The sequence below is a fragment of the Leptidea sinapis genome, chromosome 26, assembly GCF_905404315.1.
Source record: "Leptidea sinapis chromosome 26, ilLepSina1.1, whole genome shotgun sequence".
Taxonomy (NCBI): domain Eukaryota; kingdom Metazoa; phylum Arthropoda; class Insecta; order Lepidoptera; family Pieridae; genus Leptidea; species Leptidea sinapis.
In genome coordinates, this window is record NC_066290.1 from 6,586,703 (window position 1) to 6,613,459 (window position 26,757).

General features: G+C 38.1%; 1 protein-coding gene across 1 annotated transcript; it reads left to right on the forward strand.

Moving 5' to 3' along the window:
- The first annotated feature begins 3,460 nt into the window (after positions 1-3,460).
- LOC126972598 (AT-rich interactive domain-containing protein 4A-like) lies at positions 3,461-21,925 on the forward strand. The gene is made up of 8 exons (XM_050819452.1): positions 3,461-3,638; positions 3,828-3,970; positions 10,072-10,165; positions 12,463-12,649; positions 14,215-14,312; positions 15,637-15,759; positions 18,776-18,916; positions 19,953-21,925. Exons 1-8 carry the CDS (start codon positions 3,461-3,463, stop codon positions 19,982-19,984), a joined length of 996 nt encoding a protein of 331 aa, XP_050675409.1. The 3' UTR covers positions 19,985-21,925.
- Positions 21,926-26,757: the final 4,832 nt, after the last annotated feature.

Consider the following 26,757-nt stretch of genomic DNA (forward strand, 5'->3'; position numbering starts at 1 on the left):
TACGCCCATAAAAATATTAGCCAATTTAAAAAGAATAGTGATGTACACAGTGTCAATACTCGAAACAAACATAAACTCGCAATTCCATCTACTAGGCTCCGTAAAATTGCTAAATCTTTTAAAGTGGATTGTGTTGTATTAATAAACTCCCAAATGAAATTAAAATGTTACCTATTAAAAAATTTAAATGTATCGTAAAAAATAAATTAACATCTAAGGCCTATTATAGCGTGAAAGATTATTTGAATGATAAAGATAGTTGGAATTAATGTTCTAAATTTTGTTAATGAATATTGTTATACTCATTTGAATGCTATTGTAACTTTTGTACTTCATCCTGACTTGCACTAAATAACTTATAAAGTTTTACAGTGAATAAAGATTTTTTGACTAATTTATTCTCAAAGGCGCAATATGAAGTACTTATAACTCAAAAAATACTTACAAATTCATCGCCCCACTTTTAAGGTCGGTTTATAAAACAGCTGTTACTTATGTGGAACTTTTCAATATTTAAAAAGACAGCTTTCTGTTCAGGTGACATACGAGGCTAAAGTGATCGAGATATCGCGTGAGGGAATGTTGCGCGTGCACTACACGGGTTGGAACACGCGTTACGACGAGTGGATCAAGCCGCAACGTATTGCGCTCAACGTGACGCAGCACGAGGCGACCAACAAAAAGGTTTTATTTGCGTGTAGTGAGCGAGATGTCGCGGGAACAATTGAATGCAAAGTGAAATGAAATGAAATGAAATGAAATGAATGGGGAATGTCGTGACTAAAGTTATCAGCAAGAGATTTGGGTGGAATGTGCATAGGGCAAAATTGATGTGCCAAGCCAATATCAATCAAGAGCTGTTTAACCTGATTCCTACCGCCGAATCCCACCTTCGCACGATACGCCAAAAGTTAGGATATCATCCCCACCGGGTGTGTGGCGGTCGTACTACATGGTGCTGCAAGCTGTGGAATGAGCTTTCTTGTGCGGTGTTTCCGGGACGATACGACATGGGTACCTTAAAATTGGGCGTCGGTGATCACTTAACACCAGGTGTGACCCGAAAGCTCGTTTGTCCTCCTATTCCATAAAAAAAAATCAAGGAGAGAAATATGCCATGGAAATAGGGTCCGTATCGGCAGGTTCTAGTGGCGTATTCTCATACTTTTCAACACACTTATTCATCTAACATTTTCTAATATAATGGTATGCAACAGTGTACTGAGCAGACTCCTTTAATCTTTGTTCGATAAACTCTCAATGTCGTTGTCAATCCGAAATCGTACTAATATTTATTTAATCACTAATAATCCAACAGCTATACATTACATTCTACAATATATGTACTTACTAAATAACTTTACAAATATGCCAATTTAGGATTAAAAATAATAATTACAAAACATTAAGTGGAATACATCTGTTATTGTATGCTAGTATTATTTCGTTAATAATAGTAACGTAATGTTATTGTAATATATTAAGGGGTGTGTGTGTGTGTGTATATATGTATAAGTGTAGGTGAGTGTGGGTAATTTAGTGTATTTGTGTTCATGTTATGCAATTTTATTTTTGTGTTTAGTAAATATTGAGATTATTTCCGGTAAAAAGCGCTGCTTAGACATCGCGAAAATGTCTACAACTGTGTACTCAATATTATACAAGTATGTTATACGTTTTAAAATACTGTTCTAGGCATAATTTGTAGTTACATAGGGGTATTGAAACAAGGCAGTGTGACAGTTTCTGCAATCCGGTACTCTTAAAAATAATGATTCCAATAATTCCGAACAAGTATTACTCTTAATGCCTCGCCTAGTATACTACTAGGTTTAGTTACGTGTGAAAGGCAAAAACCATGGCTTCTAAGAATGTGGGAGTCTTCAATAGATCGATAAAATACTTCAAACTGAGCAACATTTTAGCCCTCTATAAGACGTTGGTCCGGCTTCTATAGAGTCTCATATCTGGTTTAGTGCATCCCAGTAACGCGTGTTTTGCAGAGCTGTCAACAGCTTGATTGCTTGACGTTACTTTAACTTCGATTTTTTGAGTTGAAATTGATTGAGCTTCCTAGAGTGGGGTCTCAGAACGATAGTACATGGGAACCTCATATACATCGCGCACGCCCACATTTATAAAAAGCGTGGATGGTAGTGATCATTTACCATCGTGCTATGCAATATCCATATACGCGACTGCTTAGCTGTGCATTCATTCGCTGACCGCTCAAGTTCCCAGCAGGAATTGTTGCCTTAGCAACAGTTGCCTTAGAAACAGTTGAAATTTGAATGCATATTTTCTAACAAAACTAATTCTATTTTACCCTTACAGAGTGGAGGAGGTAATCGTCGTGCGAGAAGTAAAAGATCTGAAGGTGTTTATTAATTTTAATATTGTTATTGTTGAATGTTATTGTTAATGAAATCATGTGAGAACTAACCTAAACATATATTTGCAGAATCTACGGCTCGTTCAGACAGCGACAGTGATTCTGATAGCGATTTAGATGTAAAAAGGCTGCCCAAGAATCCAGATGATAAGTCAAGTATAAAAAGTGAGTGGTTATATTTATCTTCGAAATCTACCCACATTATTTTTCAATATTTATATCTCATACATAAATGTATTCATTTTAGCTCCTCCGATCTCCAAAGATGCTAAATCGAGTGACAGTAGTGGTTCGAGTAAGCCACGCAAAAGACCCAGTAGAACTGTTTCCACTACATCAAGTGTTTCACCAGCCAAAAAGCCACGGACGACGAGTAATACAACCCAACATCAACATCAAGGTCGCGATTATGATCTTAATGAAATACGTTCCGAATTGAAAGGATTGCATTCTGTGAAACAAGAACTTGAAGAAGTAATTAAAACTGAAAATCAACCAAATGAAACAATGCTAAGTGCAGTTGCTACGACTTCAGTCCCTGCGCCAGAACCTGTTCAACCAGAGAAACATGCTGAAGATGTTTACGAATTCAAAGAACCTGAGCCATTTGAGTTTGAACTACATGATGAGAAAAAGAAAAGAATGCATCGCATATTTGATGATATCTCTCCGACAAAATATACGTCGACATTATCTAAGTCGTTGAGTGAAGAAATATCAGAGGAGGCTTTAAGACCAAGACCTCCGTCTTTTAGATCTCCATCGTTATCTCCGTTTAGAGATTTCGCTGGCCGGGATGCTTCTGGAAGACAGAGCCCGGAAGATGATTCTAAAGATGGCTTATTTTCTTTAGATGATGATTCGCTCCCAGGAGAGAGTAGCTCCGGTCCGATTTTTGAAGGATTCACGCCAGCGAAAAACCAAGAAACTTACTCTAAAAAAAATAAAGTAACAAAACTAAGAGAATTAATAGACGATTCTCCTGATAGTCCAGCTGATGATGAACGTTCGTCTGAAGATGAACCTGATCTTAAAATAAAAGTTGAACCCCGAGAAGCAAGCTCCATCATGCCATCTTTTGCAATTATAAAAATTGAAGATATTACAAATGACGAGACCGAGGAACAGACTGAACCTGCTCAAGAAGTACAAGATGCTATTACACTTCTTAAACAATTACCACCGTTAGAATCTATACCCATGCCACCAAATACTCCGCCACCACTTAATAAACCGGATCCAGAAAGTAGGTCTACTTCTCCTGAACCCAATTTAGATGAGACCGACAGCAAATATACTGGTGAAGAATCTTCAAATGAACTAATTAACATTCTTAATATACCACTGCCGACTTCGGAGCCTACCGATACGTTAACACTAAAACTAGATAAAGAAAACCTGGACACACCTATTGCGGATGTTTTGCTAAAAATAGGTGAACCAGCATCAAGTCCAATCGACACAGAGGAAGACAAATCCGAACCTGACAGTCCTGCCCGCATCGATGTTCTACCTGAACCACCACCCGGTTTTCTATTGCAGTCTGAAGGTCCTAAAATTGCAGAAAAGCTGCTGAAAGCAATCAATAGTGCCAAACGCTTATCAATGTCTCCACCTCCTGCTGAGAACACGCCAGACACAACCAAAAAAGACAATTCACCTCTAAATGCGTTCAGTGAAAAAATTTCACCATTGCCAATATCTGAAAGTAAGTCTCCAGTTCCAAAGACAGAGCTGCTTGTACCTCCGAATAAAATTGAGCTAACGAAACGACTTAGTCCTGCAGAAATAAAAGAATCTGTCTTTGGGGAGCCATCAAATATTACCGATGCAAAGCGTGATCTGGTGGATATTAAAAAGGTAAAGCCAAAAGAAAGTTCGCCTCCGAGGCTTATGAGCCCTCTGAATATTTTAGAGAGACGAAAAAGCGTCGCCGACTTGCAACTAGCTCCGGGGAAAAATAATAAGGTTCTTAGTGACACGATACAAAAGCTGTCGAGTCAAATAAATCAATCAGTGACGGCCGCTAGCATTACTTTGCCGACTTATCAGCCTGAAGACAGAAGTGAATCTACGGACTCGGACGACTGTGACAACAGGTAAATGTTTTCATTTATAACAATTAGTTTCACGCGTGTGTAAGTACTCACTGGTGACATTACCTGTGGACCTGACGTCGATGACGTCTCATTGTCGCTTTGTTAGAGCGCTTTCGCACTACGTCCGATCCGAATCCGATCCGTATCCGTGAAAACACGGTCCGCAGTAGTTGTAGAACTATTACTATGGTTGTTTACGCAATAGATACGGCTTGCGTCATCCGATTTTTTTCTATCAACCGATAACTGTCAACGAACCTTCGAGATTATTTCAAAGATTTGAAATTGGGGACTATCGTGTATGAATATCATTGTAACAACTCATATCATTGTATCATGTACATCATAATAATCGTTGGTAACTTTAAAATGCATCGAACTTGCCACATTCATTTTTTTATTCACTATTTTATATGTAATTATTTACATTTCAAAATTTTACATTTTTTTTTATGGAATAATGGAGGACAAACGAGCGTACGGGTCACCTGTTGTTAAGTGATCACCGCCGCCCACAATCTCTTGCAACACCAGAGGAATCACAGGAGCGTTGCCTGCCTTTAACCTTTGTTGGGGAGGGGGGGGGGGGTGGCCATATTCTTCATTATAAGCATTATATTTAAATGGAGAGAATTGAAAAATGGAGCATTAAGGGGACATACAAATTAAAAAATAAACAATCAAAATATTGATATCAAATAACATGACGGCAGAGCTGCGCTACTGCACATGTTATCGTTATTTGACGCTTTTTATATTCTTTATACTTCTACGTAGGTCACACTAAAAGTTTTGCGTAAATTAAAAAAAAAAAAAACATGTTCTAACCAAAATATTATATTTATTGCTTTTCCAAATACTCTCCTTTCATTTTAAACATTTTTCATGTGATCGAACCATTTTTTATAACAGGAGGAACACAGATCTGAAGACATGTTTTCTAAGAAGCGTTGTCATGATGTAGGAGAACGCGGCTTTTTGGTCTTCTTTGCGAACTTTTTTTTAACAACCTGGGCAAACAAATGGTAGAATACCTAGTAGATATACTCGGCATTAACACTCTTTTGATCTTCAAGTGGAATTGTACAGATGAGACCCGTAACTGAAAAAAAAATGCGATTATATTTTTAACCAACCTTTCTCGCCTGCCTCACTTTTGTTGGCCTGTTCTCGTTTTCAGACACCCATTAACAAGATAGCTGTTTTTTGGGTTCAATGATTAGGTTCAAAACAATAAATCCACGTTTCGTCTCCTGTGAAAATGTCATAAACAGCATTAGAATGTCCGTGGTCGTATTAGCATCATCGTCATATGCATCTGTGAGCACCGCCCGAGCCCGCTTCTGCTCCACTGTCATTTCATGAGGACAATTCTTCGTGTAAAATTTTCTGAATTTGGATCACCGCTCCGCGGGTCTTCTTCAATTAGCCGCTTAACAGTAGCCACATTATTTTCGTTGACGGCAGTTGAAAGCCGCCCTGGAAAGAAACCCAGAGTGCTTCTCTCCCAAAAGCATTTTAAAGACGAGCGGCACAGTCTTGCGGAGAGAGAGAACTTTTAAAATCATAAAAAATCATCGCTCTCAAAACTTTTCGACTTAATTCCATTTTCGTTGTGTACGTAGTACTTTTGATGTGTGATAAAAAAACAATGTTGTTCTTCAAAGAAGGTTGCAACGTTTCCAAAAATATAATATTCGAAATTCAAATAGTTCCGATTAGCTAGAAGTGCAAAACTTTTAGTGTGCCCCATGTATATGTACTAATTTATTATTTGTTGGCAACGCTCTTATGATGCCTCTGGTGTTATAAGGGAGTATGGGTCGTGGTGATTTTATTCTACTTAAATCAAATCTATCATCCTACAATTTTGTTGCATTGGAATTCTTCTCACTTAAGATAAACTTTAACATTCAGCAGTATGTAAGTTAAGTACATGTTTGATGTATTACAGGTTGATCATAGACAAGTTGTCTGTGGAGGAGTGGGCCAGCGGTGGTAGCGGGCGGGAGGGTCGTCCGACTCGCGGGCCGCACGCGGGGAAGTCGCCGGGGGAGTGGAGTGCGGGGAAGACGTTACTCATGCTGGAGGATGCTTGCAAGAATGAACGGAAACATAGTGAGTGACATGCATTGACGTCACTGACCTCTACTATATACCACTAGACTGGCGGCTGTCAAAGTACTTTTGTGACTGTTTGATATTCGCCATTTTGGCGCTGTTGGCCATGTAGCGAGAGTCTGCGGTACTAAAACTAGTGATGTCAACCGTAGCAAACATCAATAGATGGTGGGAAACTGTTTATAAAATAAAATCGTGTACTTTATTACGTTGATTCTTCAAGTATAAATAACACGGAAAACGAACGAAATTAATTCAAAATGCAAACATACTTTAGAGTATTGTACGTTCCTTCGCTGCCATTTGTATTATACGTCAAAATAAGTTCTCTGCACGCTCACGAGTGGTGCTTCAAATAGGCAAAAAAAATGCTGTCAAACAAATGGAACAGGGCCTGTCCAGTGGTATTTATACAGGTCAGTGATTGACGTACTATAAGTAGTTCTAAATTTTATTTTCTATTTGTATAGTTTGGATTTACGAAAGGTCGCTCAACAACTGATGCGGGTGTTGAACTTATTCATCATTCTATGATGCCTGGAAGGATTCAATGGATTCTCTCGGTGTTTTTTGTGATCTATCTAAGGCATTCGATTGCGTCCAACACGAGACTCATATCAGGAAATAACAACACTATGGCATCAGGAACAATGCGCTGACACTTATTAGTTCTTATTTAGAAAATGGAATTCAGACTGTTGATAGAAATGGAAAGAGCGCCCCTGGATCAACCATAAAAATGGGTGTCCCACAGGGTTCAACTCTTGGTCCATTTCTATTCTTGATCTATATAAATAAGGAAAGGATAATCATGAAATTGTTCTATTCGCTGATGACACATCCCTTTTATTTAAGATTAAAAGACGTGAATCAGTCTTGGATGATGTAAACAATGCTTTGTCCAAAATTGTTCATTGGTTCAATGCTAATAATTTGCTTTTGAATAGTAAGAAAACTAAATGTATTAAATTCATTCCCCCAAATGTCAGTCAGGTGAATTCAAATGTACTTGTGAATGGGAGTACTTGGAACTTGTAGACACCACCGTTTTTTTGGGTATTACTACACGCAAAACTCCAATGGCGTTCACATATAGCTGGTTTGGCGAATAGACTTAGTTCTGCAGCATTTGCTGTAAGGAAAATTCGCCAGCTCACAAACGAAGACACGGCACGTGTCGTATATTTTAGTTATTTCCATAATGTTATGTCTTACGGTATATTACTGTGGGGACACGTTAGTGATATTCAAACGATTTTTGTGCTGCAGAAAAGAGCTCTTCGAGCAATCTACAATCTGTCCAGTAGAGATTCGTTGAGAGGTAAATTTAAGGAGATCAACATATTACCAGTACCATGTCAATACATATTTGAAAACCTAATATTTGTGCATAAAAATATAGATCGTTTTAAAAAAAACAGTGACAATCATAACTGCAACACTAGAAATAAACATAATCCTGCTCTGATTCACACAAGGCTAACGAAAATAGACAAAGCATTCAGAGGGCAATGTGTCCGTTTTTATAATAAAATCCCTGAAGAAATTTGCAAACTACAATTAAAACAGTTTAAAATATTTGTTAAACAGAAACTTTCAAAAAAAGCGTATTATACAATTAAAGATTATATAACAGATAAAAGTGCATGGGATTAAAGCGATGTAAATAATTTTAAGGTCTGCATACTATTTTAATTTATAAGCAGTAAGCACTGTATTATTCTATTATTTGTATATTTTCTTGACTTCAAAAAGTGGTGCAGTTATCCTATTTTGAGAAATAAACTATTTGAATTTGAATTTAATTAATTTTATGGAAATTTTAAAGAACGACCTTATGTATCGTTCCGATACGAACTTCCGCCTGCTTCCTTTGATTGTTGCTGATTTTTTTTCAGTTTCTTTGAAAAACGTTCCTAGTTTTTATGCATTGTATGAGAGCTTAGATTTTTTATTATGAAAATAAGGGACGAGACGAGCAGCTGATGATAATTGATACGCCCTGCTCATTACAATGCAGCGCCGCTCAGGATTATTGAAAAACCCCAAAAATTCTGAGCGGCACTACAACTGCGCTCGTCACCTTGACACATACGATTTTAAGTCTCATTTGGCCAGTAATTTCACTAGCTACGGCGCCCTTCAGACCGAAACACAGTAATGTTTATAGATTACTGCTTCACGAAATAAGCTCCTTTGTAGTACTCATAATCTAGCCTCTCACTGGCAGCATTTGTTATAACTAGAGATATCACTGACGGGGTGTACTGATCGTAGGTGCTAGCGTGGTGGTCGCCGGCGGCAGCAGGGCGGTCGCGGTGGTCGCGGGCGAGGACGACAGCAACCTGTCGCTGCTGCTGTGTGAGGAGACCATCCCGGGGTCGCCTGCGCCGGATGTGGAGCCTCCGCCGCGCCATCACCTGCCCTTCGCCTGCGCGCCGCCGCACCAGGCACAATCTAAAGGTATAAACAAAGGAGACCATCCCGGGGTCGCCTGCGCCGGATGTGGAGCCTCCGCCGCGCCATCACCTGCCCTTCGCCTGCGCGCCGCCGCACCAGGCACAATCTAAAGGTATAAACAAAGGAGACCATCCCGGGGTCGCCTGCGCCGGATGTGGAGCCTCCGCCGCGCCATCACCTGCCCTTCGCCTGCGCGCCGCCGCACCAGGCACAATCTAAAGGTATAAACAAAGGAGACCATCCCGGGGTCGCCTGCGCCGGATGTGGAGCCTCCGCCGCGCCATCACCTGCCCTTCGCCTGCGCGCCGCCGCACCAGGCACAATCTAAAGGTATAAACAAAGGAGACCATCCCGGGGTCGCCTGCGCCGGATGTGGAGCCTCCGCCGCGCCATCACCTGCCCTTCGCCTGCGCGCCGCCGCACCAGGCACAATCTAAAGGTATAAACAAAGGAGACCATCCCGGGGTCGCCTGCGCCGGATGTGGAGCCTCCGCCGCGCCATCACCTGCCCTTCGCCTGCGCGCCGCCGCACCAGGCACAATCTAAAGGTATAAACAAAGGAGACCATCCCGGGGTCGCCTGCGCCGGATGTGGAGCCTCCGCCGCGCCATCACCTGCCCTTCGCCTGCGCGCCGCCGCACCAGGCACAATCTAAAGGTATAAACAAAGGAGACCATCCCGGGGTCGCCTGCGCCGGATGTGGAGCCTCCGCCGCGCCATCACCTGCCCTTCGCCTGCGCGCCGCCGCACCAGGCACAATCTAAAGGTATAAACAAAGGAGACCATCCCGGGGTCGCCTGCGCCGGATGTGGAGCCTCCGCCGCGCCATCACCTGCCCTTCGCCTGCGCGCCGCCGCACCAGGCACAATCTAAAGGTATAAACAAAGGAGACCATCCCGGGGTCGCCTGCGCCGGATGTGGAGCCTCCGCCGCGCCATCACCTGCCCTTCGCCTGCGCGCCGCCGCACCAGGCACAATCTAAAGGTATAAACAAAGGAGACCATCCCGGGGTCGCCTGCGCCGGATGTGGAGCCTCCGCCGCGCCATCACCTGCCCTTCGCCTGCGCGCCGCCGCACCAGGCACAATCTAAAGGTATAAACAATTTTAAAGGGGATTCATTGGACGTCATTCCAGAAAAACGTTCCAAACCACAATCATGTCGAAATTGAGTTATGAACACAAAAATGGTCACATGATTCGTTTTAACGGACTGACAAAAAATGGCAGCCCTACTGTCACTCTTCACTTGTATGGAGCTCGCTGATATTTATTAAAATTTAAACACGAATTTCTTAAAATATGATGGTTGTGGCTTAGACGTTTTTCAGAAATTACATCCAATTATACAAATTAAATTTGTGACAAATGAACAAAGTTTATGGAGACAACCTGAGAGTTGAACAAGATATTCCTGAGTTTACGATCCTTGTGTACTCGAACCGTTGGCTCAGTTGGAAAGAACGCTCGGATGGAACACGAAAGGTCGCGAGTTCGAGTGCCGCATCGTTCGTTAATTTTGATTATAAATTAAATTTGTACGACCTAAAGGTAACAAGTTATGTTTTACAATGTCGAGCCCAATTGCAGTTGTTTTAAATGCTAAAAAAACAAAGCAATTATTATTAATAATATCAAACTAAACAAACAAATTATTGTATTTTAATTATACATTTTTAGTTACCCGTTAAAAATGTTTGATATATATATATTTTTATTGTTAAAACATTTATTTTATTTTACACTATTACGTTTCATAAATACTTGGACTAACTATGTAGTTAGTCCAAGTATGCAATATGTCTTTAAGGGGGCGTCCATAAATTACGTGATATGTTTAAGGGGGGGAGGGGGTTGAGTCAAATCTCATCTAATCTTACGTTGGAGAGAGGGGGGTCTCGGCTAGTATCACGCAATTTTTTTTCTGATTGAAACAAAAAATATACTATTTTGGTCCATTCAGATTGTACATGCTTAAGATTTAATCTTAAGCATCACTAATTCGTTCGAAAGAAAATAATTTCATTCATACTTCGACGTTATACATCTACTGACTGTCAAACCACCATATTTGTTTTATACCAAATAGCTCAATTTACATTACATATTTTTTTTTCTTTTAACAATAACAATCCAACGCAACGTAAGAAACCTACATTTTGAAAAATCTCACGTGAGATTGGGGGATGGGGGAGGGGGTTGAATAAAATCTCACGACATCTCACCAGGGGGGAGGGAGGGACAGCAAATTCAAAAAAACACCTCACGTAATTTATGGACGCCCCCTGAGGAAAAAACAAGTCTTTTTAATTTTTTTTATACCAATACGGGACGAGACTTGCAGGACGTTCAACTGATGGTAATTGATACGCCCTGCCCATTACAATGCAGTACCACTCAGGATTCTTTAAAAACCCAAAAACTGAGCGGCACTACAATTGCGATACTTTTTTCTCTTGCGTTACGTTGACAGGGTCTCAGCGAGCTATGTATAATAAAGTATTGCAGCATACATTGGAGAAAGATGGTGGACAGTCTCGGCTGTACCAGTTTGAGCTGGGCTATATTGGAGACATTAGTTCTGTGAGCATGGATTACGAACGTTTGTCGACACATACAAATCTCGAAGGCACCAATTTTATCCCGAAGGGCTACTAAGGGCTATATTTCACTGGAACACAAATGTGGTGTTACCTAGTCGCCGCTACCAACATAATGTATACAACTCTATAGAGAGTTACTCACCTAGTGTCCGTTTGGTTGCACAACCAATGGGAGGCTCCTTTGCACCGGACGCCGGCTAGATTATGGATACCACAACGGCACCTATTTCTGCCGTGAAGCAGGAATGTGTTTCGGCCTGAAGGGTGCCGTAGCTAGTTAAATTACTGAGCAAATGAGTCATGACAACTTATGTCTCATGGTGACGAGCGCAGTTATAGTTCCACTCAGAATTTTTGGGTTTTTCAATATTCTTGAGCGGCACTGCATTGTAATGGGCAGGGCGTATCAATTACCATCAGCTGAACGTCCTGCTCGTCTCGTCCTTTATTTTCATTAAAAAAAAAACAAATTAGTGGCGCGACCAGCTCGAACACGGTCATGTCTCTGGTGTCTAGTTTGGTAGCTTACGGACTGTCACGCCACCTCCGAAGAAATATAGCCCTGAGAGTCCATGTCTCACGTAATTATAACGAAGAATATTACAATTCTATTTAATAGAAAGAGTGCATTTTATTACAATTCGTACACGAACAAAACTGTGTCATTAGACATAAAGACACGACCTTGGGGAATTGAGAAGACGACCTAGATGAACGGCAAATGTTAAATTGAATTTTCTTTCACTATCTTCCAATTAAGTATTTATTCACTCCGTTTAATGTATTCAGCTGAGAATCGGCGGAACTCGAGCGGTCCGCGGGAAGCAAGCGGAGAGGCACGAGAAGGCGCCGAGGGCACAGAGGGGCGGGAGGCAAGACGCGAGGAGGGTTGGGGACGGAGGCATGCGCTCCTCGACAACACGCCTCCCACTACGCCTACTACTCCCGACAGCAGCCTGGATCTTTCGCCGCATAGGTAGGTTGGCCCCGCCCTGAGAAGGATCAACTCGATCCATTTGACCGCGTGCAACGCAGAACAGCTCGAATTGTCGGGGACCTAGTGCTCTGTGAACGGCTGGATCACTTGGCGTTGCGTAGAAACATTGCTTCATTGTGTGTCCTCTACCGCATTTATCATGGGGAGTGTTCCGTAGAGTTGTTTAACCTGATTCCTGCCGCCGAATTCCACCTTCGCACGACACGCCACAAGTTAGGATATCATCCCCACCTTCTGGATGTGTGGCGGTCCTCCACAGTGCGGTTTTCAAGGAGCTTTATTCCACGTACTGAAAAGCTTTGGCTGAACTTCCTTGTGCGGTGTTTCCGGGACGATACGACATGGGTACCTTCAAAAAAAAGCACGTACACCTTCCTTAAAGGCTGGCAACGCTCCTGTGATTCCTCTGGTGTTGCAAGAGAATGTAGGCGGCGGTGATCACTTAACACCAGGTGACCCGTACGCTTGTTTGTCCTCGTTTTCCATAAAAAAAAGAAGGAAGGGACGGTGCAAAAGACTATTCTAGTATATTTCGTGCCCACTTTAAAAAATCATCTATCATTTAATATTGTAAAAAAATATTGCAGTCATATAATCAGAATGTAGTCCGAGGCAGTCTGATCACTTAGATAATAATTTTTGAATAAAACCTTTAAAATTATTTAGACTGCATCATCATTTTTTATATCTACACTTATATTCATACATGTAACTTTTGTAATTAAGTATTAATTAATAATTATGTGGTTGACGTAGTGGGTAGCATGTAAAGTACCTATTACTGTATTATATTATTATTGATTTTTTTCTAAGCACTGCGTGCTACTGTTTGTTGACCCGAATAAATAAAATAAAATAAAATCTGCACCTATATTTATTGACAGATTTTAATACTATAAAGTTTTGTCTATTTGCGATAAATCTAATCTTGTGTGTTCTTCTTGTGTTAAGTGTTCTTAATCAATATACCCTCTTTTTTCGAATTAATTTGTTGTGGCTTTATATACCAGAAAAGCTCAATGCATTAAAAAACTCGAATAATAATTTGTTCCTTGGAACAAATACTACTATTTAAAAATATACTTTTATCTTACCTGGAAGAGGTCGATTATTAGCGATTAGATTTTTAGAACGAACGAGCACGACGTTCAACTGATGGTAATTTATACGCCCTGCCCATTACAATGCCACTCCGGATTCTTGAAAAGCCCAAAAATTTTGAGCAGAGCTACGATTGCGCTCGTCACCTTGAGACATAAGATGTTAAGTCTCATTTGCCCAGTAATTTCACTAGCTACGGCGCCCTTCAGACCTTACACATTACTGTTTCACGGTAGAAATAGGCGCCGTTGTGGTGCCCATAATCTAGCCGGCATCCTGTGCAAAGGAGCCTTCCACTGGTGATATCCTAATTGTGCCTAATTTAGCGTAAATCTTTAGAATTTTATTTATTACAGAAATGTATACATATTATTACATTTCCCCATCAAACTCACATACATGTATTTGGTAGAATATACTAGTTATATATATGTCATGTACAGAGAGCGTCGTATATCGGAGCGCGACAGTCCCTCGGAGCGCAAGGATGAGGACGACGACAGAGCGCATGACAACAACCTCGAAGCCGATAAACCGCGCGGTATGTCTTTGTTGTACTATTTTGTTCATTTTGCTATGCCGCAGTGACGTCACTACACTACACGAATCGTGGAGTGTTAAGGCCGGACCGCATTAGATCGTCGCTGTGCGGCGCGTCGCTCGACGGTACCGTCGCATAACATTTGCAGTAAGCGGCAGCTCGCGTCATTCCTATATCAGTTCGCATGCGAGCAACGTTATAGGATGAGCGATAGTGACGAGGATTTGGTCATTTGGTTATTGAGCACCGTACGAAATGATTCAAATATTTCGTAGACAAATCAAGAACACAATTCACATAGACAAACTAGCCAGAAGAATTGACATGACCTGGAAAAATATTGGACTGAAAAAATTTATGCTTTTAATAATATGAATATTTAATTAAGTTTAAAATATTGCATGCTTTTAATTTAAGCTGGATAGTGGCAACATTGTAATATTTAAGATCTGGACAAAATAAATAATTTCATTTCATTTCAATAATATTTCGACGCTTTGTGTCGCGCTGTGTGGTGCTACACGGCGCCGCTGTAATGCGTTCTGGCCTTTAGAGTCTAAATGCCTAACCGCATCGGATTTGGTACCGCCATACCATCGGACGGTCCGTCGGGTGACTCGCACCAATTGGTCCGGCGCCGTCCATGGGACGGTCTGGACGGAAATAATAATAATTTTGTGCGACGGACAATGCGAATATGGTCCGCTACCAGTACGATCGAACCAATTCCGATTATGTGTTTAGACTATTACGCTCGTTCCATAAAAAGGAGTCCGTCAAACTATGCGTTGCACACAAATAAAATTTGAAAAACAAAATTTTATGAACGATGCGGGACTCGAACCCACGACCTCCGGCGTTCCGTGCCGGTGCTCTAACCAACTGAGTTAACCGTTCGAATAACGCCTCGTTATAAAATTCTGTTTTCTTTGTTCATCTCTCAGGTTGTGGCTTCATCTATAGCATCCACTTTACAGTTGATAACCTGCTCAACCCCAATATTTGCACATTAGGAAATTGACTTGAGATGTCGCTCTAGTAAATGTAAACAATATGCTATGTTTTTAAAGTGATAACCCTCACTTATTAATACACACATAAAATTTGAATAACAAAATTTGAGAGATGAACAAAGCAAACAATATTTTATAACGAGGCCTTACTCGAACGGTTAGCTCAGTTGGTTAGAGCACCGGCACGGAAGGTCGTGGGTTCGAGTCCCGCATCGTTCATAAAATTTTGTTTTTCAAATTTGTGTATTAATCCTAGAAGTGAGGGTTATCACTTTAAAAACATAACATATTGACTAGGCGTTGTGTTGCAGCGAGCGTCAGGTCTCGCCTCACGTCGGAGAGTTCGTCGGTGTCGCGAGCTCGCACGCGGCGATCTCGTCGGGACACAGACGACCGGCCCGCCGCGCTCAAGTATCACTTCTACGTGGATCTAGGTACTGTGTATCTATACTAATACTAGCTGACCCAGCAAACGTATTGCCGATATTAAAATCGCGATACAAAAGTAACTGTTGATCGTAGATGGGTGAAAATTTGAAGTTGTATGTATTTTTTAATGCTGACTCATAATCAAACAAATTTAAAAAAAAAACTTTTGTGTGGACCTCCCTTAACATTTAGGGGGATGAAAAATAGATGTTATCCGATTCTCAGACCTACCCAATATGCACTTAAAATTTCATGAGAATTGGTCAAGCCGTTTCGGAGGAGTTCAAAGTTTAACACCATGACACCGGGGCTCGTACCCACGACCTCTGGCGTTCCGTGCCAGTGCTCCGCCAACTGAGCCTTATCTTTGGAAATACTTTTACCTATCTGTTTTTTCTAAATAATAAAATGCAAACAAATCATAATGCCAACATAGAAATAGGATTTTGTAGAAACAAATTTTCGATTTCTCAATCCTATTTTATACGAGGCTACATTTAGTGCTCGACCTATTGGTCGATGAAACATTTTATGGACAACTCGAGCTTAACCAAAGAACAAAACAATTCCTTCACAGAAAAAAATCAAGTGGTTTTTCTATATTGTCGCAGTTAAACAACACACTGTATCCTTATATGACCTTGACCATAGTCCGAAATTTAATTTGAGATTAAAAATGTTAACAATGGTGCTGCCAACTAAAAATAGTACTCTTACTAATTAAAATATCATTTTAAAATTATAAATATAGTCAAACAACGTTTTCTTTTTGTAATATACAATAAAATTCATCGAATCATTAAAATCTAAATATTTAGAGCAAACCTTTCTCTGACAATGGCAAGATAGCTCTAAACTTTGGCTGGTCTAAAGAAGAAATACGTAAATTATGTTAAACAAATATAGTGACAGTTGTTACTGGTCGCCATAATGTTTTGAAATTAAATAAATTTATTTATTTGTATCAAATAATAAATTTTAAACGTTATATTTTTGGTAAGATTATTTAAAACAGTAGTACAGTTTTAGACAACTCACTACTATTTTTTGGAAGATGGTTAAGTTGCACAAAAAAATTGCGTTATTTTGATGAAGCGCTGTTCTACAGTATACTGTAAACTATAGTCCTTGGTGGTTTAAAAGGTCCGTAGAATACTGACATTGCAAAAGTTTTTTGTGCCATAACAACATTTGAAATATTAGTGGAGTTACCCCCATATTGTTGACCCAAAGCCATAACCGTTAAGCGAGAGCAAATATTAATATCAAAATTATAAAAAGGCATTTATTTTCTCAAAATTGATTCCTTTAGAATTATTTTTGATGTCATTTCTTATACTACTAGATACTACTACCGCTTAAACAAATGGCGCTCTGAGAGAGAAGAAGCGGCGCAAGAAACTCTCCCAGCATTCCTTTTTTTTGCGCTCTTTTCAATAAAAATATACAATACTGTACAGTCATTTCTATCGCTATAAAATAATCACAATCTAGTCCGATCATTTAGATATTCAGCAGTGGAGTAATAGGATTTACGACAGAGCCATTTTTTTATAAAACATTTAAATTGATTTATAGATAATGCCTGAACAGTGGCTGGGACTTTATTGTAGAAGTGTATACATTTACCCTTAAAGATATTATGTATCTTATGAAGCCTACTAGAATTATTTACAAGCAATCCTTTATTTCTAGTGTTATAATAATGAAAATCACTATTAAGAGCAAAAAGGTGACGATTTTTGTGAACATATATTGAATTTTCATTAATGTACTGACAATGAACAGTCATAATATTTATTTCTTTAAATTTTTCATTGTGAGACTGAATATATTTTTAAAACCAAGTAATAGACATAATGTAAAAAATAATATTTTTATTATGAATCAAAAATAAGTTTTCATTAAACTACCCAAAAAATTAATATTTTCTCTGAATTGTCATTTCGACAGTGACATTTCTTTGTTTACATTTTTGTTCTCCAATTACATTTCCGACTATACATTAAAATTATAGTGGATCGTAACACTATTCGTTCAGGCAAAGCTATGATTATCAATAAACCATTTTACTAGGCAGACATAAATAATTTATGCATAATTATTATGCATTCAATTTTAAGTTGAACTATGAAAATGAATTTTTTTCTAGAATAAAAAACTGTACCCCAAATTAAAAAAATAGTAAATGAAAACATATATTAGCTTAATCCTAAATACAAAAGAAAAAAAAGAAATACTTAATGATCTGTGTGGCAATTTTCTTCCAAAACTGTAATCTACTCAGTAACAGTTGTGTCCATACTTGAGAACAACACTGATTTTCAGTAACCCCATTGTGTTGTGTGACATTTGGAGTTGAACTGACATTTAGGAGTAAAAATATAAACAATTGTGACACTATAAAAATAAACTACGTTTAGAAAAACTAACTAGTAAGCTATTTATAATATTAAGTTTTTGCGTAGGGATTGGCACCGACTTAAAACCTGTCAATATGTAGTACATACAAATAATAGTATTTTATTAATATTAAAGGTAAAGGTGTATTAAATTAAATTTATAGTTATTTGATAGTTTTCAGTTTTTGGAGTCGGTTTTTTTAATCGGAGTTTTTTTTACTTTTTAGTGTCAGTTAATAATAATAATAATATATAATCAACCTGAATCAAAACTCTTAAAAAAGCCGTACACAAAAAACAATTATATTATCCATGTAGACAAAAATTATCATAAAAAATGTTCATAAAATGAAACTACTGGACCAAACTATGTAAAATTTTTATGGGACAAAAATTATGTAAATCGGATCATAAATCTCAGAATAATCGGTGTACATACCTACATAAAAAAATACCGATTGAATTGAGAACCTCCTCCGTTTTGTCGGTTAAAAATACATATTATACAAAATTGAGATTTACAAAATGTAACTAAAAATAAAGATTCGCAATAAGAAAAAAAATGTGTGCTAATATATAAGAGCTTAAAAAATATAACTACTTAATCATTTCATATCAGATCCATCATGGGACGGTCAGACTCGTATCAAAGTATTAATGTCTCGGCTGACGGACTTGCGCAAAGCCTACCATTCAGTGAAGGCTGAGTTAGCCGCCATCGACCGACGCCGAAAGAAACTGAGGCGGAAGGAGAGAGAAGGTAACTTATTATTTAATTAATTAATTGTATTGCCTATTGGTGCATAAGGAAACTTAACAATAATCGACTACTAAGTTACTTTTAGGTCTTGTTGCTAATAAAACTTTGAGTTTCAAGTAGTATTGCCCATATCGCGTGCTCTCTCGCACTTAGCTGATTTGAAAAATATCGTAATACCCTGTGCTTCCCTGGGGCATACAAAGAATGGGGAATTCCCAGATCCAAGGGCGTCCTAAGAGGCGACTAAGGGCCATCAGTGGGAGGCTCCTTTACAAATGATGCCAGCTAAATTATGGGTTAATCACAACGGTGCCTTTTTCTGCCGTGAAGCAGTAATGTGAAAGCATTATTGTGTTTCGGTCTGAAGGGCGCTGTAGCTAGTGAAATTACTAATTATGAATCAGTGAGAATGAATCTTTTTATATAAAAGTGAATGTATTTGGCATGACCACTCCGACGAACAGGTTACTGCCGGATAGGTAGCACTGATGTTAGTGATTTTTATCTGTTGAACCATTGATCAGATCTATAAGAAATTTTTTATACATGCACGTAGTAACATTGAAATACACTGGTAGATTATATTACTAAAACTTTCGTGAGACATTATTTACTTATCTATTAATACGGCTTTACTCACGTTTTATCGGTGTGGTGGTGTGTACTTGGAAACCAGTGTTACAAAACGAATCTCGCAATAAGACCCATAGTGCCGATGATCACGTAGTGGACATTTTGTGCACCCGTGGACACAAATAGTGACACAGTGCCAGTGATACCGTGCTCGTCATCACCACCGGCCTGTCCAGCCGCGAACTAAGAGCCCAAGTCCGCAGTAAGAGGTGGGACGTTATTGCGAACCCACTACACTCACCCTGATGAAGGACCTCCGAATGGTCCGAAACTAGTCGATACCCACACCGATAAAACATCAGTAAAGCCGTGTTAATAAATAAACACTGGTAGATTTTTAGGTGAAGGAAAGCGCCCAGGGAACCAGTCAGTAAAAAATAAATGATATTATCTCTTGTTACAGCCGTAAAAGCAGCGAAGTTAGCGTGTTCCTGATCGCACAAGTAATGAACGTCGTGCCGGCGCGATATGATAAGTTTATTCGTTGTAGAATGAACAGAGCTTGTAACTGTATTGTTACAAATTGTATCGTTATCAATACGATCGTTGGTGACAATAATAATATCGTACACTCCATTACAAATACGAACACCCATTTGACAGATGACACTATTATGACGATCCGTTTAGCCGAATGGTTAGTGGCCCTGACTATTAAGCTAGTAGGTGCAATCATTTATATTATGAATATGAATGTTTGTTTCCGAGTCATGTATGTTTATATGTATTTCTATATGTAAAAGTAAGTTTATTGTATTAAATATGTCGTTGTCTTGTACCCATAGTACAGGCTATGCCTAGTTTGGGGCGAGATAATTTGTGTCGAAGTGTGTCAATATTATTATTATTTTATTTGAGTATGTCACAGGCTAACAACTTGCGTGTAACATCTCTAACGGAGATAGAAAAAGTGAGTGAAACTGTTGCGACTGTAACCGATTTTGATTGACAAGTCGTAAACACTCAGCCACGTCGGTATTTTGGATATGAAACTACTAGCGAACGCTCGCAATTAAATATCAAAAGTTTTAAAGCATTATAGACCTGTCAGATTATTACTATTTTTAATGAGTACGTCTTCAGATAAATGGTATATATTTAGTTAAAATAAAACTAAAAGGTACAAATAGGGGCATGAAAATTCAAATATATACATTTAAATTATATATATTAAGGAAGTTGTTTTATAACAAAAGATTACAAACTCCATAGACTTAACATACCATCGAATACATGGTATAATAATGTACTCCGCCCGGTATTCTCTTCCGGGTCACAGTTGGGTCACGTGATTGGCCTTAGAATACGTCATCAGTTGCGATGCGGTTCTCAGACTGTTTTCGCGACGCGGCAATATTATTATTATTATTGTTTCGCATGATGGCGAATCGTTTTAGATTTCTTCAATGACAAGTGTATATTAATAAACTCTGCTACATATGGCGGTCTTCGTGAATGAACAAGGTCATCAGAAACTAAGAAATTTGTTACTGTTGAGATCATTTACCGCAATGAACCTGTTGATGTATCTAAAACAAAAAAGACACACAATAAATACAAAAGGTTAGTTGGTTAAAAGACAAACAAATTTTTATATTATTTTGTTTAAGAATGGACATAGAATATAAACTAAAAGGGAATTAACAAAGGAGAGTACGAATATGAATTCAGTGGGTCGAGGGATATCAAGAGAATGGAGATCATAAAAAGAAGAAGACAGTCGAGGGCAATTAATGTGATGTGATTGTAAGTTCCTTCATCAAGTCCACACTCACAGACACGACAATAGCGATAATGTAATGGCGAGCTGTTAGTATGACATATAATATTATATGTTGACGTAATCTTAGACCATAGTGAGAAGAGAATACCAGGCGGAATATATTATTATACCATGTATTCGATGGTATATTAAGTCTATGGAGCTTGTAATCTTTAGTTATAAAACAACTTCCTTAATTTATAGAATTTTAATGTATATTTTTGAATTTTCATGCCCCTATTTGTACCTTTTAGTTTTATTTTAATTAAATATATACCAGAAAATTTGTTGAAGTACTTTGCGGAAATCCATAATTATACAAATGATTAAAGTTGTTCGTGTTTCGCCTCTATACGAGGCATCCTCAGGACGTGTTGTCTCGCCATAATCTGGCACGAGACTGTCTCGTGCAAAAAATAGAAGAGAAAAAAAAAGGAAACTTAAATCATTTGGATAAATATATACCATTTATCTAATGACGTACTCATTAAAAATAGTAATAATATTATTTTCACATTTAATTAAGAATTTGGGCATTCACATTAAAAACACAGGCGATTTGATTGTTTCTCAAGCCATTGTATAATATTATGTTTTAAGATTGAAGTTATTTAAATAGCCACTCTCACAAATTTACTCCCATACTTAGATAATTGATGCGTCTAGCAAGCGATGAAAACAGGACAGGTTTATTACTTTAGTGTGAGTGACAAGCTACGTCACTTTGTGTTAGTGCATGCATTGCTCAAAATAGAGGTTAAGTGTCAACTTTTTTTTTTGACGTTTTCGCACCTGTCACAGTCGTATCCAGACGCATAAGTGATCTAATCTCCCATATTTGTCAAATTTTGCAATATATGTTGCAAGATGTGTCGAATGGGTCTTCGTCTTTGGAAACATATAGTATATATAGGTGATATAATTCGAATAGACAATGAATACTGTCAAATATGTGTTACACCGAAAGTTTAACAGTGCTAGTCCTAGAGCTTGTAATATTTTAAATAGAGCCTCTGGTATTAGCTATGCACGTAGTAGACTATGCCCAGACTCTACTTACTTAAAACTTAGCTGAGTCTTACATAATTTATATGTCTAGATAGAGTCTCTTGCTGTTAGACAACCGATAAAAACAGGCCAGGAGTATTAGTTTAGTGTGCGCGACAAGCTACGTTTAACACCCGCGATTTGTATGACACGTTGTGTGTGTGAATTGCTCAAAGTAGAGGTTAGTTCTAAACTCAATTTTTTTCGATGTTTTCACAGCTGTCATAGTCTACTATCTAGACGTATAAATGATATAAGAGCTGAGTATGATAAACCGCGGACTTGACTTTTAGGCTGTCTTAGATTAAGCGAAGCATAATTTCAGCTGTCAAATATCAATTAAAACGAAATCAAAGATTATGCTAAGATAACACTCAGCTCAGTGTGTTTTGCATTACCTTTTTATTAAATTAAATAAAATGAATTATTATTCAAGTAATAAAGTTAACTAATGAATGGAGTTGAATTAACATTATAATTGTAAAACACATGGTAAATGGCGGCCACTCCCAATAGCAAGTTTCGCAGATTATGTTACCATATATTTGCTTGTATAATATTTTATATTTTCCTATTTCAATAACTTATTTTAATTTTAGTAATGCATTAAAATTTCATTAAAAAATAAATATCGCCCAACTAGCGAAATTACGGTCGAAGTTGGCTTTTTTTTATTATTTTTTAAATTAATATGGTATCGCATAGTTAGCGCTATGTAATTTTACAGTACTTTTAAACATGATTAAAATTTGTAAATAATTTCCAAGAAAAATAATAAAATTAGTATTTTAATATTAATGACAATCTACTTGATTTCGCATTTTAAACCTTTATTTTTAAAGTTAGATATATATTAAAGATAAATATTATTTAAACGTATAATTTATTTAAAAATCATAAAATTTCAAATGTTCTGTGAAGGTATATTTTAACTTGACTTCTATACGTAGTTATTTACTTTGCCTTAAGACTTTTCAAGTTGTTTTCGAATATGGCCACGAATAACTTATACAGGTTATACGTGAGTATAATATATACTATGAAGGATAACTATGCTATATGAAAAATATTTGAATACAATAAAATTCATTGGGCAAATTCATATTTTTTTTATTTCGTATATTAACGGGTAATGGCACTCACGAACACATACCGAAGGTAGTGATAATATTGAATATTGTGAAGTATTTTATTTTTATTTGCCTGATGAATTTTTGCCAAATATAATTCCTAACTGTATAGTTTTGTAATTGTACATAAGCTTTTATGAATCCTAAAGCCGTAATATTCATAGTAGTTATATGTGTTTTATTTATAGAGTAACGGTAAAAATAATTTTTATAATAAATGTTTTATTACTATTTATGTAATGCAGTTTTATTTAATTTTACTTGTAGGTTACCTTTTACAGCACTCTGCAGACCAAGTGGAACCATAAGCTATCTCAATAGATTATAAATGTTACACATGATTACAAATGCCTATTATGCGTAGTCTTGCCATAAATACTGAAACAAAGAAAAAAAATCTATTGTAAATAACATTCATTACTTTTACAGTGTGTTAGTTTAATACATAAATATAAAACAATTTGAAATATAAAAAGGTTATTCGAAGTGGTCTTCATTGGCTGCAATAACAGCCCCTTAAACGTTGAGGCAAGTTTTCGATAGAAGCACACACTCTTTCCATGGGAAAATTCGTCACTGCCAATCGTACCGATTGTTTTATTGACTCCAAATTATCATGGCGTTTAAAGCAAGCCGTACTCTCTAAAACTGACCATAAATCATAATCCAGCGGATTAAGATCGGGACTAGACAACGGCTAGTCTTTAGCTCTGATGAAGTCCCAAACGTTTGTTTCCAACCAAGACTGCGTAGACCGAGCTTTATGACCCGGCGCTGAGTCTTGCTGGAAATACCATTAATGTTTATTGAACATGGTATTGTTGAGGGGCTTCACCACCTTCTCATCTTGATACACTTGTCCCGATGTTTTTATACTTAACTTTTTCACAAAAATATGGCTGTCACTCTCAAAAATCTCTAACCATCGCTGAAGTCGGATCGTGCACACTTTGCACTCTGTCTAGGTATTCATTGAGAAGCTTTCGTGGACCTTTGAGCATAAATACTGTCATTTTGTTTGTTATAATGTTGCTAAATTGTAAAAAATTTCTCATCCGTAAACAAAAATTTTCTGTGACCTCCCTTTGCGTATTACTTCAGTAGTTGATTCGATTTTACCATCCTATTCTTTTTTTAATTACCAGTTAAGAAGTGACCAGTACGTCTCTTATAGGCTGCAAGTCTTAAGTCATCTTTTAAAATACGCGACATGGTTCTAGGTGCTCATCTTCATCTCCCGAGATAAAATCTTTTGCTTTTGTTAATAGCCCGGTACATAAACATTTTACTAACAACAAGCGTATGGAGAGTTTTAAAAATTGCATTTGGCTCTGGATCACGATGGGTAATCTAAAAGATTATTTTGAGTAGATTGTATGGAAAAAAAGGTCGCAGGGTTCGTCTCCATATAATAGCAATTAGCTCAAATCAGTAAAATTCCAGGGACTAACCTTGATATCTTCTGCAGACCCCGCCAGGAAGTCCTTAACTTTATTACACCACAGACACATCTTTTCAAATTAATGTTAATTATGAAGAGCTCAAATATTAAATAAAAAGTTTATAATATGAGGTAGAGCGAGCGCATCGAACGCACGGTTTGGGATGCGGGGTTCGACATACGCTCTTCACGGTCGCTTCGCGAAAGACGTCGCGATCCAAGTTAGCCCTTTCATTACACGCAATGAAGCTAATTGGCGCAATCAGGCTCCATACCTACTTTATTGTAATGCAATCACAGCGATTCGGTTCTCTTTATCACCCCACTCCATTTTAATATCTTAATACAATATATTGGCGCCAAAATGAGAAAACACAATGAACAATCATATAAAAATGACATTCCAAATTCAAATGTAATATTTTATTTATTTTTAATTATAACATTTATGGCCAGACTAAGTATACATAGACTATGGCTATCAACAAGCGCACAAAAATTCACACAGCAATACCAAGTTTTGTAAAAAAAAAACAACAAGTACGCCATTTTGTGTTGGTATTATAGCCTTTTACAAGATTCCTCTTCACCTGTTTTGCGCCGGCCATCGGGTATTCGGTTGATCCATCCCAAAGATACTCCACTACAGTATCGGAATTGAGCTTATTACATATTCAGCTGTCCTAAACTATTGCCTAACCTTGGAAAAAGATACCCAGCTTTATGCTTTCAACTTTATAGTGGTGGACGGTAGTTGAGCACATACCTACGTCTGTTTTACCGATCAAAACAAACGTTTCGAAAACGTTCTGGTTTTAGTTAGTAGCGTAACTCAGCGGTTTCCTTGAAATTTATACCTACGTCTGGGCGGAGCGCTAGGTTTGTTACATACAAAAAGATTGACGGCGCGGCGTAGCTAATTTAACTCCGACAGTCTCGGCGGCGCAATCAATAGTTGTGTCTGCCCAAGATTGCTTAGCGACCGTGCAAATCGTGTGTATGTGCGCGTGCGTCGATTCGGGCGCTCTAGTGTGAAGTTAAAATACTGTTCTATTTCTGAATTATTGTGCTTTTGTTCTTAAATTTAACCAGGTTATCATTGCACTACTTTCTTGGATACCGGCTGTGGGACCAAATTACCTATTCAACTAGAGCCTTTCTGATGGTCCGAGTCTCCTTGTTAGCCTGAATACCAAGTATGTCAATCAGACACTGCTGTCAACTGCATACCCAAATAAACCTAGAGAGCGAGTACTTGAGGTACACCCGTGTTTACGTCATTCCATGAATGGTTTGGAAACGAGATCATTAGAATGTTGCATAGATCAGTATTTGAAATATCAAAACCAAGAAATAGATTGAAATAATAATCTACGATCGTAATTTAAAGATTGCGATTGGTATAGAAATTGGCCGTTAGGCGCTACCACAACGAGCGAGTGCCTTACTCTGAGCACGCGCTTCTATTGTGGGGTCTCCACGAGATGATGATTTACGCGCCTTTCTACGGAACGGCCGCCTTAATTGCCACGATTCATCGTACTATTGGATTGTTGAAAAAGTTTGACGGAACGTGATTAATAGCTGCGAGTGTACGGAAGGCACGCTGCGAGGAAGCCAGCCAGGTGACTGATGGAAGATGGTTAGTAGACCTCGTATCCTTCGGAAGCACATTCTATGACAGGTGTTGAAATATGTGGTACGACGATTATATCTTTATCTCGTGGAGGTCGAGCCTTTCAATATAATTACAAATTTAAGCTTTATTCTATAACATATAAATGTCGCTGGCATAACACCAAGAGGAATTGAAAATAAAAATACTAGA